The 19,897-nt window shown below is 46.6% G+C and overlaps 1 protein-coding gene across 3 annotated transcripts in view; it reads left to right on the forward strand.

Moving 5' to 3' along the window:
- The window catches only part of ACSF2 (acyl-CoA synthetase family member 2), a 720,413-nt gene that overhangs the window by 417,892 nt on the left and 282,624 nt on the right, over window positions 1-19,897 (forward strand). For all 3 annotated transcript variants that reach the window (XM_085617105.1, XM_085617107.1, XM_085617106.1), the window contains exon 9: window positions 14,101-14,192. In XM_085617105.1, coding sequence (XP_085473231.1) covers window positions 14,101-14,192 — 92 coding nt within the window. The remainder of the gene's footprint in view (window positions 1-14,100; window positions 14,193-19,897) is intronic.

Here is a 19,897-nt window from a genome sequence, read left to right on the forward strand (position 1 = left end):
GGAAGGCTCGATAACGTTGAGGAACTACCAAGGCTCGTGACGATCCATGTAGGGGTGCCTTGGGTTCACTGTAGAGGAGGCCATCCTCCCAGTAAACACTGTAGTTCCCTTCAACGTTCCCTGCTGCCTGGGCTTCGGCCTGTCGCCTCAGCCCCTCAAGGGTAGGGCACTCCCTCTGGCCCTGGCAGAATTCCTCCCTGGACGGGCCTCCCTCCACGTGCCACTCGGCCGGGATGGGTAGGTCCTCCAGGTTGGTAACGTCCCCCTCCGCAGACTCCTGGTCCACCACCTCCGGTGGCCTATCCGTCCTACGGGGTGGAGACGCCGAGGCAGGCTCCTCCTGTCCTCGGTTCTTCCCTTGACTGGCAGCTGGCTGGGCCTTTGTTCCAGGCTCCAGCCGGAATGAACTCCCTCTTCGGGTAGTCGCGGACCTTGTGCTAACACAGGCCCAGTCAGGTGTACCCAGCATCTCGGTGTGAGTCCGGTATTCCACCTCCTTCCAAGCGTTGTGCTCCATGTCATTGCCCAGCAGACAATCGACTGGCACGGCAGGGCTTACGGCAACTCGAAGTGAACCTGCAACCCCCCCCCATTCAAAGGGAACCTCGGCCACTGGATAGTGACCTGTTCTGCCGTCAGCCATCGCGGCTGGGTGGAGTACATCGGGAACTACCTGCTCTGGAGACACCAGCTGGCTACGCACCATAGTCATACTGGCTCCTGTGTCTCTCAGAGCCTCCCCTCTTTGGCCGTTGATGGTGATCCACTGCCCATACTTTGCGGTATTTGCGGGCACCTGGATCTTGGGAACCATCTCCCGTTCTCCCAGGGACACTAAAGTGACACCCGCCCACTCCCTTCCCTTAGTTAAGGGCATCTCCTCCCCGAGCACTACACTAGCTACTCCGGGGGTCTTTCCTCCAGTGGGAGGGGGTGATCGTTTCTGACACTTCGGATCTCCTTTATAGTGTCCAACGCCACCGCACTCGTAGCAATGGACAACCCTTGGCTGCTGACTCTGGCCAGGATTAGGGTTTCTGGGTGGGTTAGCCTTAGAGGTGAATCCTGTTCCCTTCCCTTGGAAGTTATTTTGGGGGCCTTTGGAGAACTCCTTTTTCTTTTCCCCTCCTTCTTTCTTCTGGGGGGCGCCCTGTCCGGCCTTTTGAGTATCCCCTCCAGTCCCCCTTGTGGACACCCGGGTACTAGCCCAAATGTCCGCCTCCTCAGCAAGCTTCCGGGGGCTGGTCAGCTTGCTATCCACCAGGTGTTGCCGCAGTTCAGGGAAACATTTCTCGAGTAGGTGTTCCTTCAGTACTAGGTCAAACAGCTCCTCGTAGTTCCTTACTTCACTGCCCTGAATCCAACCTTCCAGTGCCTTCTTTGCATAGTCCAGGAAGTCCACCCAATTCTGTGTGCCCAGCTTGTGACTACCCCTGAACTTCTGTCTGTACTTTTCAGGTGTTAGTCCAAACTTTCTGATGAGCGCCAGTTTCATGGTGGGGTAATGGGTCTGCTCATCCTCTTCGAGGGCCAATAAAGCGTCCCTACCAGCTGGAGGCATGTACTTATACAATCCCCCTCCCCAGTACTTCACTGGAACCCCATGGGCCCTCAACGAGACCTCATAGGCTGCTAGCCACTTGGCGATGTCGTCACCCGCCCCATAGCTAGCTACTATGTCCTTTGGCAGGTAAGGTTTGGATTCCCTGGTGACCTCTTGGTTTTGGCTGCCACCATTAGGAACAGGTTGTGCCCCTATTCTTAGGATCTGAAGCTCTATCTCTTTCAGTCTTATCTCATGAGCCATCCTCTCTTTCTCCGTCTCATGAGCCAACCTCTGTTCCTCCTTCTCCTTCTCCAGCTTGGCTAAATCCCATGTGAGCTGTCTTTTCTCTCTCCGATCTGCTAACTCCACGCTGGATAAGCCCCCGCTAGAGACAGTGCTGCCCTTCCTAGAAAGTGTCCTGGGCCCTGCTGACAGGTTCCCCACCTCAGGTTGGTACATCTCAGCCCCCTCGGGGTTAGGCTCTCCCTCCCTGTCTTCCTCCTCAGCCTTGCTTTCTCGGCGTGCCTCCCCCCAAGCCCTTAAGCTGGTTTGGAGTGCACCCTTCTTTGCTCCTGGGGGGCAGTACACCCCCTCCCGCTGGCAAAACTCCCTGAGTTGGGCCACAGTGTACGTTTCTAAATCTTCCAGTACAAACTCCATCTTGCCCACTCAGGTTAGAGGACAGGTTTTGTGCAGTAACAATGCAGGGGGGTACCTTTAGTAATACCTCCTCCCACCACCAGAGTAAATTTGGAAAAAACAAAAACCCACAATTTGGAAGGCCGCTGTGAGAAAACTCCCGGTGTAGGCCTATGGACTACCCACAGTTATTGTTGAGTATATGTAGGCACAGCTCTATCCCACCACTGAACACCAATTTATGTTGGAAACGCCCACTCCCACTCCGCAGGGTGGTGGTGGACTCCCCGAACACACTGTGGTAGCTTGGCTCGAGTGGTCAGGAAACAGGCGCAGTGCTAAGCATACAATATACCCATACAATAACCATGCGTGCATCCGTTCCAAAAACGACTCCACACCGTAAAAATTATGAAAATATTCTTTCTTTATCTTTTTCTCTTAGTTGCTGATTGGAAAAATAAATAGGTCAATCACAATATACAAGTTTCAATTAGTGCAGGTCAAATAAATATTGGCTGTTTGATGAAATAAATAGGGGTGATCATAGATAACAGGGCATAAATACAAGTGCAATATATACAGACAATTAAATACTTTGAGGCAATAAATACTGTACCAATAAATATTGTACACCATCAAGTCCTGTGGACCTATAAATATAGTGCAGCAATAAATAGGTAAAAATTCAATAAATACAGTACCCCCAATAAATAATTAAAAGTATACAGCAACACTCATGTAATCAGATGACACTTCAATTCTTAAGGGCTGATTTGGCCCAGGCACAGCTTGTAGGGTTGTGGAAGGCTTGAGGGGGGGCTACTCCCTGGCTGGGACAAGGCTGAGGCCTAAACTGAGGTAGATCAAAGGGGGGAATACCAGTGCCCTGGCTTTCTCTCTCCACACAACCTCTCTAGGTTAGTCCCAGTTCACCCCAGGCACAGTCAGGTGGGTTTCAGCACCTCCCTAGCCCCTTTGAGTAGTCTCTCAGGTCTCCACAGGGCCTTAGGCGCCCTCTACTCCACTTACTGCCCTTTTTCTGATGTTCCGACGCCGCTGGAGTCGTGTCGACGCCGTGAGGCGGTTCCGGTTCGGTCTCGGCGGCCTCGGCACAATGTCAGTTCTTTGACGACGCCGGCAGGCGGTTCCGGTCCGATGTCGGTGGCCTCGGTTCGATCTCGACCTCCGATTCGACGGCGTCGGGCAGTCTCTTCACGATGTCGACTTCGGGCGGCTCCGGTCCGATGGCGCTCTCGGCTCCGATGACGTCGGCCGGCCTGGCCTCGATGCCGACTTCCGGCGACTCCGGGGTGCGATCCTCACCCCCGACCTCCGGTGCTCCTCCTCACAGGCTCCGGGCGACTCCGGAGTGCGATCCTCACTCCCGACCTCCGGTGCTCCTCTACCTCGGTCTCCGACGACTCCGGAGGGCGGACTTCACTCCTCCGATGACGCCGCTCGCTCGACCTCGGTTCACTTCCTCCTCGACCTCTGGTATTCCTCACGACCTCCGTCGGCGCCCTCTCACGACCTCAGGCGGCTCCGGGTACGACGTCTGCTACTTCAGTCAGCGCCGCTTCTCCACCTCGGGCTCCAGGTCTTCAGGCTACTCGACGCCGGACTCCAGGGAAACCAGTTCTCAGGTCAGAATCTTGCTGTTTTCTTGGTTCTAAGGCCTGTTCCTGCTGTCCAGGTCCTTAGGATAAGTTTCTTCTGTCTTCTTCCCACACAGGGCTATAGGCTGGGATCCATCAGTAGGGACAAGTATCAAGGGTGGGTTTATGGACCCCACTCCAGGCACAAGTTTCCACCCCTGCTGCTTCACTCCTTCCTCCTTCACTGTTGTGCTCCTCTCCCTTCACCAGTCAGGTGCCAACTGCCAGCTCCAACTGCCAACACTCTGTCTTAACCTCCCAACATTCTAAACGGTCTCCAACTGTCACAGAGTTCTGGAATCTCCTGGAATGTTCTGGAAGGTGCTGGTAGGTTCCAGTGGATGCTGGTGATGTCACAGGTGGCCACCATTTTGTGCTCCAGGCCCTCAGACAGAAGTTTCAGGGGTAGCTAAAATGGCTCCCTGAATCTGTAGCAACACGAAAAAGTCTGGTGGTTCCCAAAAAGGAAAAATTCAAACAGGGTTTGAGGCAAAAGTGGGACAAAATAAATAATGATGAGGAGGGACCACCCAAAGGGCTGACAGGTCTAACAGTGGCAATCTAAGTGATAAAGCCCATATAGAAAGTAACATCTGTAAAGCTACCACGCAGGAAAAAAGTTTGGGCTCCCTCTATAGATCCACTGGAAAAAGACATTTCTCATTCTTATTAGAGGTTTTCCGTGCAAAAATACCTGCTTCTCTGTTATATGGTATTGAACTGCTTGACATAAAGAAATGGGGCTTTTTAAATACAACAGAAGGACAAATTTTAAGGAGCCTAGCCTCAGTCAACTCTGCTTGCCCAGTGGCTGCCCTAAGGTTAGAATTTGGTATAAGAAGCAGTTGGGTACAGGGTCTTGAGGGGATATTGCGATGGGTTGCAAGCCTGGTAAAGGGTGATCCTGGCACATTAACATTTTTAATCCAGAAAGAAATATTAGAAAATCTGAAGGAACAGTCATTAGTTCTTAAACATTTTAGGATTGCGGTTGATTTGCTTCAATTAGATGAGTCTCTGCTTTTCTCCCTCTCGCCATATCAATTAAGGGCCATCTTGAAACAGGCCACCAGGGAATTAAGTTTTACTAAGGATAGGGACGCTCGCAACCAAAAGAGGGGTATCCATCCGTCTATAGATTCCTGTAAGATAAATAAAGCACAGGCTTATATTTCCTGGAACCTGCCCTATGGGGTGCACCGCTTCTGGCTATTATTGAGACAGGGTATGCTTCCTTTAAATAATGTGTTGTCTAAATGGTATGGTTCCTCCCCGATCTGTAATCTGTGTAATAACTCCATTCAGGATGTTAATCATGTGTTATTTATTTGTCCCGCTTTACTATTGCATCGACGTAAATGGATGAGACCTATCTGCCTACAATTATCTATCCTCTCAGCGTCTGCACTAATGGATTCTATTTATGAGCCACCAAATGAAATGTTTTGTTATAGGATTTTTAACTTTTTAAAGTGTTTTATACATTTATATTAAATTATATGTAGGAAGTAACTATTAACTTTGGTTTTAACGCAATGTTTTAGTATTTTGGGCATAAAGGATATTTTAATTATCTCTTAATGTATAAGAAACTTGTTGCACAAAACTTTTATATGTAGTTGGTTATCTAATTTATGTGGATCTCTTTGGCGTTCCAAGAGCATAAATAAATAAAACTTGAAAACCTGATTAACACCTGGCGACGTCAATATCTCAACCCACGGGAAAAAAATCCCAGCAAATCACACCTTACATAACTAGGCACTAATATTTAATTTCTCTTCATCAACAGGACAAGTATAGGTAATAACGGAAGCAATGCCTTGACAATGGGCCCTGATCCGGATCACTGCTACCTCAGCAGCAGGGCCTTCCTGGGCTTCAGTATTAGATGTGCCTGAACAGGGCAGACCTTTTAGAGCATACTATCTGTTTCCTCAAAAGCAGAACTTTTCAAGTGAGGCACTGTACATTCAAAATAAACAGCAGGTCATCTAGGTTAAAGCTACTGCACTACAAGAACAGCAAGGCTTTTTTGGTAGCATCGATGTTAACCCTACAACAGGGGTGTCCTACATGAACACATCTATGCTACCTATACACAGAGTCAAAAGTTAACCCGCAGCTTCCCGCCGAGGAGGGCAGTGGTACAAATTTTACAATAAAATGCACCTAATTGACAAATAGATTCTCCAAGAGTACAGGAGGCCACTGAATAACCAAGTCATTCACATTATTGGACTGTTCAGCGAGTAGACTCTGTGTATCATCTCTTTACAAAATACCATCATTCAGAACCTACTCATACCGCTAAATAATTTTTTAGGTATGGATTACTGACGGCCTGTTACATGTAACAGCGCACATTGTGTTCAGTTAATAAGTTATGACCGGAGATTGACTGCTAAATGCTAGCTATTTGGAGCAAGGTGACAAACACCAACACAACAGCACCTCTTGGGACCTCACAGATCTTGCCGCACCTTTGTTTTAATACCACAAAGCACACGAGATGACACACCTAAATCAAGATACAACAGCAGACCTTAGAAACGCAGGAAAACAAGTCACCACATTTACACTGACCGAAGGTTCTCCAAATATCACAATTTTCAATTGAAAGTGTAAATTTAGCTGATCTGGGCCTATTTTGCGGAGAGTTTTTTTCATATTTAGCTACAAACTGCGCCAAATTCTAACCTGCGAGAATTGCAAAGATGCGGTGGTTTACAGCGTGCAGGTTTTCTGAGAACACACTGCAACACGTTCCATCCGTAAATGGGTCAGCAACGGAGGAGGGGGGATAGCCTCGGAATCACACATGCTGCAATGCTCACAATCCGGGCTTCCGTCGGGCAGCTAGCCTGTAAAATTATCGTGGAACAAGTGAATCTGCTGTCCCCATCGCTCGAAGCATGAAATCAATGAATGACTTCTGGTTGCTGGCTGTTCATTACGAAGACCCCACGAGCAAACGCAATGCTGACCTGTTGTTAAAAACGGAATAAACAAGCACCAGCTGTTCTGGACTCCATCATCAGTGTCGCGTTGGCTGCTTAGAAAGTTAAAGCGCGCATGGCAAACATAAGCACGTCGTGACGTGTACAGAAAATAGTGCTTACAAGAAGAAATAAACAAGCATTGGTAATGCAATAGGACTCGTATTTACGCAAGACCTATTGCATTTAAAACAGGAGTGTGGGCAACCAAAAAGGCACGAACGGGAGGAGGGGGTGATAAGTCGGGTACTGTGGGAGGGGGAGTGGGGGAGGCAGGAAAGAAAACAGTGTTAGGAGTAAAGGGGCCAGTAGCCTTGGAAGGATATAAATGACGACATGCTCGTCATAAGGAGGGACTAATAAGCCTAAAACCAATTGTAAGGCAGCATTTAGGACCTAAGCCAATGACAAAGATGGGCGGAGAGTGGGCGAAGCTTCCACACTATAGTATATACTGCATCTCTCACAAACCTAATTATGGTCCTGTATTATGCTTTTTGCTGCTGCTTTTCAGTTTCCTTATGCCCTCGTTTATGCTTTCCTATTTCCCAACGTCGTTGACTCTGTTTTTATGTTTCCCTGTATGTTTGATAACACAGCTTTTTAACAACGAGCGAGTGGTAAATGCTATATGCCCGATTACTTTATATGGGAAATATTATGCCAGAGGGTATAAGTCTGTTCAGTTTAATCATGAAACGTTATGAAAAATGGAGCAGACTATACATATGAATTGTGCAAAGCCTATGTTCAGGCCATTTGGTCTTAAAGGGTGGATTGCTATTGCACCGTGTTAATAATTTTGTTAATGGAATCTCACAGATTACTTGTGTAGTTAAAGGTTTTGGTGGTGTGTACCCCCTTTTGACAAATCCTGAGCATGGATGATTTGTTGTTTGATAATCCTTGCCAGACCTTAATAGGAGGAACTGGGAGATTTAAAATACATACCCACTGCTGGGACGAGAACGTCCTTATATGGTTGAATGAGTGTGCACCTCTGTCCTGTGTGCCTGACTGCAGGTTAAACTAGTATCCTGAATTTTATTTTGTGCTCTGGCATCATGGTAATTTAGTGTGTGTGTGTGCGTGAGAAGAGGCCTATGCCTGTCACTAGTAATGCACAGTCCTTAACTTTTTCTGTGACTTTGAGGGGTGCACCAGCGTGCCGTCCGAGTGAACTTAGAGCTGCTGTCCATGCCCTGAGATAATGATATAAAGTAGCTCATAGCTTTGAGTTGGTATCCCATGTGAATGTCAAGTGCATGTATGTGCAGTGAGTGTGTAGAACATGTATGGTAGTAGGACTGTATATTGCATGAATCTGAGTGCTGGGGCCAGTGGTGTCCATTTTGGATGCCCATACTTTTAACATGGTACATGATGGAGGATGCGACTAGCTTCTCCCAAAAGTGGACATGTATTGCCTGCATTTCTGTAGCTGAAGTGTGGAGACCCAAACACTGAAGTGATGGAGGACTAGACAGGACTATGTTTAGAAATTCCGTTGAGGATCTTATCAGCAAAGGACTGCTGATTAAATCCTCCTGAGCAATGTCATTTGGTAGATGGTTGGGGTGAGGGCTGGGACTGCAGTTTCTGATGTTCAGATGAGTAGCGATGTTGATGGAGCAGACAGGCTTAACTTCAAAGACAGGAATTTAAGCATTTAAAAACACTATTTCAGTAAATAATTAACACAACACATAATACAAATCCAACACCAATTTATAAACATAGGAAATATTTTTATCTTTAAAATGACACCAAAACGACAAAAACCCAATGTAGGGAACCAGAGATATGAATTTTCAAAGATTTAATAAAATATAGCACTTAGAAGATTATAGCACCATATTGTGATACCTGCTCGCGATAGACCGCACCAAAGTCAGCGTTTCAGGCCGGGTGCAATGGAACCCTGAGCGGCTACAGCTCCCGCCAGGTCCCAGTCTCAGTTTCTACCTTCACACTTAGAAACTTTTCTGGAGCTTTTTTTTCCGAAGGTCCTCAAAGCTCCTAGCCAGTCCGGATCCGGTGAGGGTTCGCCGGCTTGACTTTTGACGAGGTCCCGGTCAACTTCCCTGGAGCGGACTTAGAAAATATTTCAAGATTGCTTCAGCGGGACAACCCAGGAATCCAGGCCGGCACGCGATGGAAGGCAGGCGGCTTGGCTCTCGCAGTTGCTCCCGGTCACCTTTTCTACGAGCGGACTTAGAAACGTTTCTGGAGCTTTTTCTCGCGGGGTCTCTCGATGCTCCTCATTCAGCCAGATCCGGTGAGGGTTCGCCGGCTTCAGTTTTCTTCTAGTCCCGGTCAATCTCTGGAAGTTGGAGCGAGTGAGCTTTTAGCGGGACGAACCTGGTTGGCTTAGCCAGCTCGCGGTTGAAGGCAGGCGGCCGGTCCCTCTATGGAGCTTTTCTTCAAAGTTGCTCCAAAGTTCTCCAAACTTCTTGAACTTCTTCCTGAAGTTCCTCAAGGGGTCCCAAAGTGTCTCAAACTTACTCTAAGGGTCTGGAAGCTCCAAGATGGTTCTTTTAAGTTGAGGACGTCAGTTCCCACAATCCACTGGTACAAAACCCTTACAAATCCACTGATGGTTCTCCAAGGTGTAGATTTAGTTGGTGATTTTCCAGTTGAGCTCTTTTAACCTGTAGTTTTCATTTAGTCCACTCTTTAGTTACTTTTTCAGCAAGATAATCCACAGGGCTGTAGTTTTCAGATGGTGCAGTTTTCAGAGGTCAGGCCTTAGAAATCTTTTCACAGCAAAACTTCTCAACAGGGCACTTCTCGCTTCAGTAAGTTTCAAGCAGCAGATCTGGAGGGCTCTGCCCCTCTCAGATACTTGTTCTAAGTTCTCTGGGTCATGCAGGAGGTCAATTCTGACCAATAGGAGCAGGATAACTCCTCAAAGTTAAGACCACATCCTGTAGAGTGTGGCATTATTTTGTCCCAGAGTGCATCAAATCTTCCAAATCCATAATGGCTGATTTTCCAGCAAGGAGGTAAGAGCTGGCTAAACACCCCCCCTAGGATGGCTTATTTCTATAGACTCTCCCCCTACCATCTGCAAATACCTTCCCTAATCCTAGGTCTGGTGGGGGTCAAAAGTGTAAAGTGGAAACTGACACTGTGGCCATCCCTCTGCCTTTGATGACCATGGTTTAGGACTCCTCCCCCTGGCCTGGCATTCCAATGGAACAGCACACTGCCCTCCCCGCAGAGCTGGTTAACCCCAGGGGCTCTTTATCACCTCTTCAAGGCAGTCTGGCTAATCCACTTAACTCTGACCAATCAGGGCAGACCACTGGAAGGCTGAATTTGGACTTTCAAACAAGAAAGTCTTATAACTTCTTGTATGTACACTTTAGGAGAAATTCAACAATATGATGTTGTTGGATTTCTTAATACCATTCTGGGAAGTCTTTGAATGGCATTTCTATCCCTCTCCTATCAAGAGTTATTAATCAATAACTTCCTACCATGTTAACCTATGTAACAGGATTTACAATGGGAAAAATGACTTGGGCCATTTTTCTAGCGCCAGGTCTTACAAAAACATATTTTATAAGTACTTGCCTTATATCTACAGGAACCCCACCCCATGTGCAACTAGGGGAGACTTTAGGGGTTCTGAATCTGTAGAAATATTGCAGATTCTCCCTCTACAGTGCTCCTAGCATCAAAGTCGAATTTGAGCAGCACTTTACCACAATGTGGGGAGTGTAATATGCCACAACATTGTAGGTTATCCATTTTTAAGTGCTCCAAACACCAAAGTCGAGTTTGGGCACAATTTACTTCTTAAAAGCAGTCCTGGCACCCAGTGCTGCTTTTAAACTGACCTCAGGTTTCAGCAGTGCACACATGCAAGTGCAAAAAAAACTGCTGGCCTCAACTGTCATGCCTCAGGGTACTAGGGACTTCTAGGCAGTTTCAATCCCCCTGCCCTATTAAATACTAGGGACTTATAGGGTAGGTCATGCCAATCACATGGGTTCCCCACCATACCATTGTGTACCCTAGTGTATGTAGGTGTTTTAACTGTATTCTAATGTGTCTCTTTCAGCATAGCACTGGCCCTGGGCCTGGTTAGGCAGAGCCCAGAGTCAGTCAAAGTCAGTTACCACCAGCATCAGTCAGCAAAAAGTAGGGGGGTGTCCAGTTCAAAGGATGACTTTGCAACACCCATGTTTTGGATATTCCTGCTTAGAGCCATCCCTGTTGTCACCTGCTTTAAGAGCCAGCAGTTTGTGCAATGGTTGTGTCTGGAGATCAGCCTGAGAATTACATTTGAAAAAGAACCACCTCACTTTGAGCACTCAGAGAACCTCTGTACAAAAAGGACTGATATTTGCCTTACAGTCAGTCTCCTAGAGGTGAGGGGACGTCACCTGAAGTCTGCACTTTCTGCTGAAAGAGCTGATGGTCTGCATGAAGTACCTAAAAGCCTTGGTGCCTGCTGAGAGAGGCAAGGAGTGTACCTGGCTCTGCAGGAGGAGAGACTGTGAAAGAGGAAAAGGGTGGCATGTTCCTGGGTGAAGCAAACCCAGAGAAAGTTGGCTTGCCCAGAGAACTAAGCCACAATTGTTCCATTTTGTGGTTGGTCCCTTGGTTGCTCTGCAGAATGTCCATGTGAGTTCCATAAGGCTACACCAGAACAAGTATTTTGTGCACCCAGCAACTGGGGCTGTTACTGCTTCTTTTGCGAGTGAAAGCCATGTTTCCGCTGAAGCAGGAAGCCCTGATTGGCCCAGAGGCTACAGTTGACAGAAAGATACCACTGTGAGGGATTTGGCCTAGGGGCTGTAGCAGCTACACCAGAACACTGGTCTCATGATGAGTGCTGAGTGTGAGTTCTGCTGCTCAAATCTACCCTACTCATCGTTCCCGCAAACTGCATCCCACAGTCCCTGCAGGAGAGGAGCCAATGCTATGAGTGAAGGAGACCTTCTGTTGTGCAGCCAAACTGCTACAATAACTAGCAGGTAAAATGCAGGGCTTAGCCTGCACTAAGGACAAGACTCTAAAGTGCACAGACCAGCCTGCTGTGCACGCAAAAACTTATTGACAAAGGGGTAAAGACATTGAACTGATATGCACAGTTGACCTGTGAGAGTATTTGAGTTATGTGCACCCATTCAGGTCAAAACCCATAGATTATTGGGGACGGCAGATCTGGGATCTTGACCATATCTAGAGGAAGGGAATACCTTTAAGAGGAGGGTTAATCACCTCACATTTAACGCAACGTAGTTTGCAACCCTGTATGTCATTTTAATTGAATTATGTAGTATTTAGCTCTGCTTTCTTTTTACATAAAAGATGAGAACATTATGTCCAGCCCATAATGTAATTGCACATGTTGGTTTACTGTTGACCTCTGAGATCTTGGCCCTCTATATTTGAGAGTTCTGTGCAGAAATGGTTGTATTTGGCCTAGTATGCAGAGCAATTATAATGCTAACACCAGTGTCAAACAATCTAACCACCATGGTTCGGGCATAGTAGCCCTTCTGCCTGTGTCCCAGAATAGTGTCTGACACATACATATACTTACATTGAGAACCTCTGCATCATACATTTTCTGACTCTGGTCTCTTCAAGTGTCTCTCATGTTCTGCTTATTTTTATGTGGAAAGCATGGCACAATCGGCAAGCCCTCTTCAGCTATTGGCTCTAATGCCCTGTGAATGACAGCTTTTTGCCTGCTCACTTATGCTCATCTATCTGAACATGAGTGTTTCAGTGCCATGGTTTGCTTTTTTCTCTTTACATAGGTCCCTTGTCATTCTTTCTTTTCTTATATTGTATTTTTAGAACACCCTACAACTCCCAAGACACTGCTACAGAGCTCCTGCAGCTCATTGTATCTGCTGTGCACTGCATACTGTATGGCCACTGCTTCTAAACAGATAGCCAACTTGTAGTGTTCATAGCGAGTCATTGTTTTACCGTTCCAAGATGACCACCACATGCCATGTTTATTGAGTGTGCTTTTGGAAATGGTATAATGACTAGTCATTGTTTTACTCTCTATCCCAAAAGTCCGAAGCTTGTTAGTCATATTGAAACTGTATAACAATGATACACTATGTACAATAGCATTGCGCATTGTAGATCCGCTACTATGTGTCATTGTATATTTTATTGCTAGCTCATTCCCGCCACACTTGGGTAGTGGCATGTTTTCTTGTTTCTCCCTTTATTCATTTAATTTAGCGTGCATATGCTTGTTAAGTTTGCATGTGTGTTTCATTGTGTTTTATCGTTGTTGTGGGCCAATGCAAGAATGAATCATAGTGCCTCTATGACTACTTAATAAGTATATATGATCAAGGCATTCTGAGATACTGGTGCAGTTCTCATGTCTGTGTTTCAACTGTAAATAGGTGTAGGTGTCATCCCTGCAAAATGACCCCAGGAACTCTAACCGCCTCAGTCACCATGTCTGTCGTGCCACATCCTATCACGTGCCACCAGCAAAGGCCTGTTTCGGGGTTTTGTGCATCAAAGCTTTCAGGGCTTTTTTAGTCTGTAGTCTTAGAACACTTTTATTTCAGGAAGCAAGATAGTTTGTGTTTTTGTTCCAGGTGAACATAATGCATGTTAATTTGTAGAAGCACTTTGCTTCAAGTGGCAGGCAAGATCACTGAGCAGTAGGGCAATGTGGTCATCACGGCTTGTGACAAGGTCTACAGCTCTATAAATTATTGCTTTTAAGAAGAGACTTTACCTGGATTTAGGAAGAACCACCAAGAGGGTATTGCCTTAATTAACTTTAAGTCCTAGTACTTCTACAACAGTTTTCATGTCTATTTGAGAGTGAAATGTTTTAATTTTCTTAACATCCTCAGTAGGAAATGGGTTTGTTTCACAATATATTTAATATGTTTATCTAGTAGGATCTTATCTAGGATGAATCACAAGGGTTTTGCTTATTTTTACCTGACTCCCAGGAATTTTAAATGGAGTAATGAAGACAAGATAATTTGTATTGTGGAACCATCAGGAGGTGGAGGTAATAATTGTTCAATTTTGGATGGCCTTAGGCTCTGTTTGAATTGAGGCATCCATCACTTGGACTGATCTTGGCAATTTCCAAGAAATGCAACATCCTCAAATGATTTATTTTCCAGCTGAAGGGTGAGCAAGTGCAGAAAGAGTATATGTGTGGAAGGGGGGATGCTCACCTATAGGGGCTGTCAGATGGGATGCCGTTGCCAAAGATTAACCTATTGTCTTGTTTACCATCCAGATGCACATACCTGTATGGCACACCGACCATGTTTATTGACATACTGAGCCAACCAGACTTCTTCAGCTACGACGTTTCTAGCCTTGTTGGAGGTGAGTATGGATGGGATATTTATCCCGCTAATCCACCATCCAGCTCTGATTAGGCATAATCTGGTCTGATAGAAAAAAGACAGATTCTCAGCCAGTCCAATTGGTTTCAAAATCCAGAAGTCTGTAGATTACTCATTGTTCTGATGTGCTTCATTGGGCTGATCCGTGAGATTTGCAAACTGTGTTCATCTCAGCTTGATCTCTCCACCAAAGTTAAAAATGAAATTGTATTTGTAAAGCACACATTCTGCCCATTGGTCATCTTATTGTTACCCAACTAAATGGTATTTACTTTATCTACCTTGGAAGGATGAAAGGCTAAGTAGACCCAACAGGGGTCCAACCTGTGACCATGAGGTCAAACATGATTGTTGAAGTGGATGCATTCGTTCACTGAAACACCAGACCCAACATAATGATAACCTAGTATTGGAATGAAACCAGGAGAAGACAAAAGTCAAAACCTCATTCTGTCAACAATTCTGTAGCAACAACCAGATGATTCCGCTCCTCATGAACTAACCTTCTGAAGCTTGTCCTCAATATAGACTGACTGCTTTGTGAAACTGTACAACTCAAACTCTTTTGGCAGAACCTCACCGACATTCCTCACCATTGAAATGTCCAACTTCATTCACTCATTAAGTAAGGCATCCAAACATTCATGCATATATCCACACCCTCCCCATCAAGTGCACTTCACGTATTGTCCCTTTCAACAGTGTCTCAACAGACAGTTGGGTGAAACCCACAAACTGACAACAAAACCGCATACCAAACCCCAGTGGTAAACACCTTTTCTATAGAGGGAATGGCATTTTCAACCACAGCACCTTTCACAAACTACTTGTGTGCTCATCACATCTGCTTGCGTCAAAATATATGCAAAGGGAGGTTATTCTTCTCAAACTACCAATAATCCCAGAGGATGCAACACTAACTTCTTGCGTTTATCAGCTTGTTAAACAAATTATAGCAGTCCATGTCTCATTCATACTTCACTCTCCCTGTTTTCTACCATATGATTAGTCTCACATTATCTCTGATCATTTCTACCTGAACTTTCCCCGATTACAGAAAATCTTAACCCACCTAATTTAATACAGAATGTTGCCAATGTCCTAGAATTAGAACATCTTTTTTTTGCAGTCTTTCCTCTAAAATGTTGAGCTGCCTCAAATTCAACAACTCTCGAAAGTTCATTTATGAACCTCATATTTTTCTGCCTCTCTGCTCCTCACTTTGTAGCAAACACATACTTCAGGTGAAAGGAGTATGCTAAGTGACTGTCCACTAGAATTTGAAATTGCCTATTGGGCAGTCACCTTTTTGCAGCCATGAACTTGTTCAGCAATGATGACCTGTTTCACAGTGAGCACCATTTGACACACACCTTCCTGGTTCATGCTGCACATCATCCACATAGAAGGCTTCTTCCTTCAACATTTTCATTTCCTTATGCAACCTACTTTACCTACACACTCTGACAAGGTGGCCTAGTATGTCACATCCCTTACATACTGTTGCAGGGATTTTGCTCAGGAACAGAACTACACTTGGGAGAATAGTCACCATACCCATCAGCATCTATGGACCAGAATACAATTAGCTTATAGTGCCTCACTTGCCCTCCGAATCATTCCAGAGAGACAAGTGATTTGGCACCTTAGAACACAATACTACTGACCCTTTCCGGATCGCAGTAGCAGGTCACCTCCTTTCGTTCTCTCACTCGTACTTGTCCACAATAAATAGAAAAGAGACATGAGGAAAGTTTATAATATTTATTTAAACTATTGTACTCTAATGTGCAATAGTACACCACAACTAGCAAACAGATGCAGGTCAGTAACATCATTAGCATAGCTATTAGACCGTATACAATAAAAAAGCCCTGTCATATTATCTGACAGATTTGCCTAAACCCACCCTCACTACATAAGCTAAATGATTGTAGATTATAGATCTCTGGGCTTAGCAGCGGACCCTATACCTTAGCATTCATCGATAGTTCTGCATCCCAGCTGACGTAGCTCTCTTGTCTCAGGACCTTTGCCCTGTCTGCCAGTCTTTGCTCTCTAAGTATTTAGAATGACATGTATGGGTTTATATGACCAAACACGTGCTTTCAAAAACAGCAGCTAAGTTTCTCTATTATGTCTAGGTGCTAGTGTCCGACCATAGAGAATAACAAAAAGCAATGTTGTTTGACCGTGCCTAGGCTGGGCAGACCAAATCCCAGGAAAAGAACAAAATACTGAAACGTGCTAACTATATGTGACAATACAATGTGTCACATAAACAAGCTTGTGCTTTGATAACATGTGCAAAGCAGAAGTCGGCCTACTATATGCATAGTTTAGCTAACATAGGGAAAACAACAATGTCCATGTAGGAAAAACACAACAGTACTTTGTTCAAAGCCAAAAAATCCTGGAGCGGTGCACCATGGTTTCACAACTATAACGTTAACATTGTAGTCACACAGGGTTGGACTGGGAGCCAAAACCAGCCCTAAAAATGTAGTCATACTAGTTTGGAGCACGCAAACACAATGTACAAGCCCTTCAACTGCAAGAGAGAAAGATGAGGGTGCTCACTCCCACTTCCCCCTGCCCCCCCCCCCAAAGAAATGGGGGAAAGTGTTGCATTTTTCATCGCGTTATAAAATACCATAGCTTTTAAAGGATAATACATTAACTGTGTCACCATCTTTGGACTCCTCCTCATCCTCCAGAGAATGCAACCCATAGACTTTAATAGGATCACCTGAGTTTAAATTCGTCCCCTCTCTCTGATTTCTGAGGTCTATTTTGTCTTCCAATACATTTAGCAGCCTGTCGTGGCCAACGGTGACAAAGGCTGCTGAGAGGTCTACAACAAGTTGCAGACAAGAGTTTCCTTCATCTGCTATTTGATAAATGCCATGTAGGTCTTTTACTGTTGCTTTTTCTATGCAAAAACCTGGTCTTATTAGCAACCATTTGTGATACATTAAAGAGAGGCGCCATTGGCTATGAGTGCTGCTTTCCACCCTGGAATTGCAAAGGTTTATATTACCACACATATAAATTTGACCAAATCTTACCTATTATCGAGTTGTATGTATTTTTTTCAGATGCTAAGGGATATTAGCGCTTTTTCGTTCAAATGTCAGGGCACAAAAAGGGCTATCTGATGAATCGAAGTTCACAACTGAGACTGGTGATATGGGGGCATATGTATCAAGCCCTTTTCCAGATCGCAAACGGGCCGATTCTCAGAATCGGCCCATTTGCGAACGGGAAAAGGCCTTTTGGGATGTATCATCCCAAAAGGGCATCGCAAATTAGAGAATCGCTGTGAGAAAGTGCCCTCTTTCTTGCATGGTATGCCCCCACTTTTTGCTGTATTGCTGAATGTACTTTGACTGAGTGTGCCCTGGACTCCTGCCAATCAGGTGCCCAGGGCCTATGTTCCTTCCCGAAAAACCTAAAACCCAAATTGGCAAACCCTGGCCACATGTCAGCCCCTGGTAAATGGTACCCTAGGTACCTAGGCCCTTGTGACCAGGGAAGGCCTCTAAGGGCTGCATCACTCATTTTGCCACCCTTAGAGGCCCTGTACCCTAACACACACACACTGCCCTTGCAGGCTGAGTGTCTGGGTACAGGACAAAACAAAGAGTCGACATGCCCACCACCTACACTGCCCTGGCATACATCAGCCACCCCTCTAGCTGGGTGCCCTATGCCAGTGGTGTGGGCACAGGAGCAGGAGCCCTGTGCCCCTACAGTACCCAGGTCCATTCCTGGGCACTGTAAGTGCAGTGCTGCCATTTAAGAGTACATGGTGCTGAGAGCGCGTCAAACACGAACTCCACAGCACCATAATGGCAACACTGAAGACTGAGAAGTTTGGTATCAAACTGCTCAGCACATTAAACCTGCACTGATGCCAGTGTGGGATTTAATGTACCAAGCACCCCAGAGGGCATCTTAGAGATGCCCCCTGAAACCTACAATCCACGTCTGGTCTGAGAGGCTGCCTAGGCTGCCACACAGCAGACATGGTGCTGGACCCCTGGGTAGGAGAGCCCCTGCTCTCCTGGGCCTGCAACAATGCACATCCTGGGCGAGGTGCAAATCTCCTCCCCCAGGATGGGCAGGGGGAAGCTTCAAAGGCATGCCACACCTCTGTGAGCTTCCCCAGGCCACTGCAACCCCCCACTCTGGCGGGAAGCTTGGCCGGAAACCCCAAATAAGGACAGGGGATGTGCCAGCCTGCCAACCCCATCCCTCAGGTGGGGGAGGCGAGGTGAAGCACATCTCCGGGCCCTCGCCATCTTGAAGATGGGGAGCCCTTCCCAATCAGGACTAGGCTACTGCCCCCCTCCCACAGGAGAGAGGCAGGATAGGGGGTGTACCCACCCCAAGACAAGGACCCATTGGTCCCTGCCTTTCACCTACCTGTAACGCCCCTAAATCTAGTATTTAGGGGCACCCTGAACCTTCCTTCCCCAGATTCCAGATTCCGAAATACAGAAAAGAGCAAGAAGAAAGATGACCTGCCCTGCAGCTGCTAAGAAGAGGAAGACACCAACTGATTTGGCCCCAGCCCTACCGGCCTGTCGACCCTCGAACCTGCTCCTGCTACAATCCGGCATCTCTTGTGGCCAGCAACCTCACAAACCCCGGAGGACCTGGCTACCTTTTGGCTCTAAGCCCCTGGGACTCCCATAAGTAGAGGCTCTACTCAAAATCTACTTCTTTTCCCTGGCATCAGCCCGGAACCACGAACCCTTCACACTCTGCAACCGCCAAGCCTGGCCTGTGCCGGAGTGAACAAAGACCACGAGGACGACCCCACGGCGGCTGTGACCCAGAGTCCGGCACCCAAGGACTTCCCTCGACGCTCCTGAAGACGCCTTCAGCCTCAGAACCAGGTGCCCCCCCAACCACGATCAACAGAGGGTAAGATTTCCAGACACCAAAAGGCACCCCTGCACCCGGTGCCCCGCAGCCCCCTGTGCCCAATCCCGGGGTACCTACCTATCCTCCAACTACCCAACTTACCTCTCGAAGTGGTGGTGGCACCTGAAGAATCTCCGTCCCCGAGCTTGCAGTCTTTTTCTAAACCGGCGCTTTCCCATTGACATCAATTGAGCTCCCGAAGGCTCAAAAGCACCCTCCACCCAGCTGCCCGAGTGGCCCTGGCAGTGTAACCTCTACACCTATCTACTTCCCCATTTGCCCTGAGCAAGTGATCAGGAGCCCAGCTCCCACAGCCGCGTGGCCTGCTAGTCAGCAGCCACCAACCAAGGCCCCCCTACCTCTCATAGGATAACATTGGGCCTAACTCTCTCTGCACCCGGCTGCCCCTGTGCCGCTGAGGGTGAAGCAACTGTACCTACCTGACACTGGGAGACCCCTGAGTCTACGCCCAGAACCTTAACTCTGCCAGTCGAGTACTTACCTTTAAACCGATAACTCAATTTTCTCTATAGGGTAACATTGGCTGGTTTCTTCTGAAATTTCTTCTAAGTGTGGAGTTTTCAAAACTTAAAATATTCACCAAAAATCAGCCGAGTAACAAACGAAAATGCTCACCTGCTCTTAGGTGAGCTCCCAGTGCTGGATCTTGGTGCCCAGCACTGACTCTGAAAAATACTTACAGCTGTACTTACCAGTAACCCAATTTTCTCCTGTAGGAAATCATTGACTGTT

Source organism: Triturus cristatus, chromosome 7, assembly GCF_964204655.1.
Source record: "Triturus cristatus chromosome 7, aTriCri1.1, whole genome shotgun sequence".
Lineage (NCBI taxonomy): Eukaryota > Metazoa > Chordata > Amphibia > Caudata > Salamandridae > Triturus > Triturus cristatus.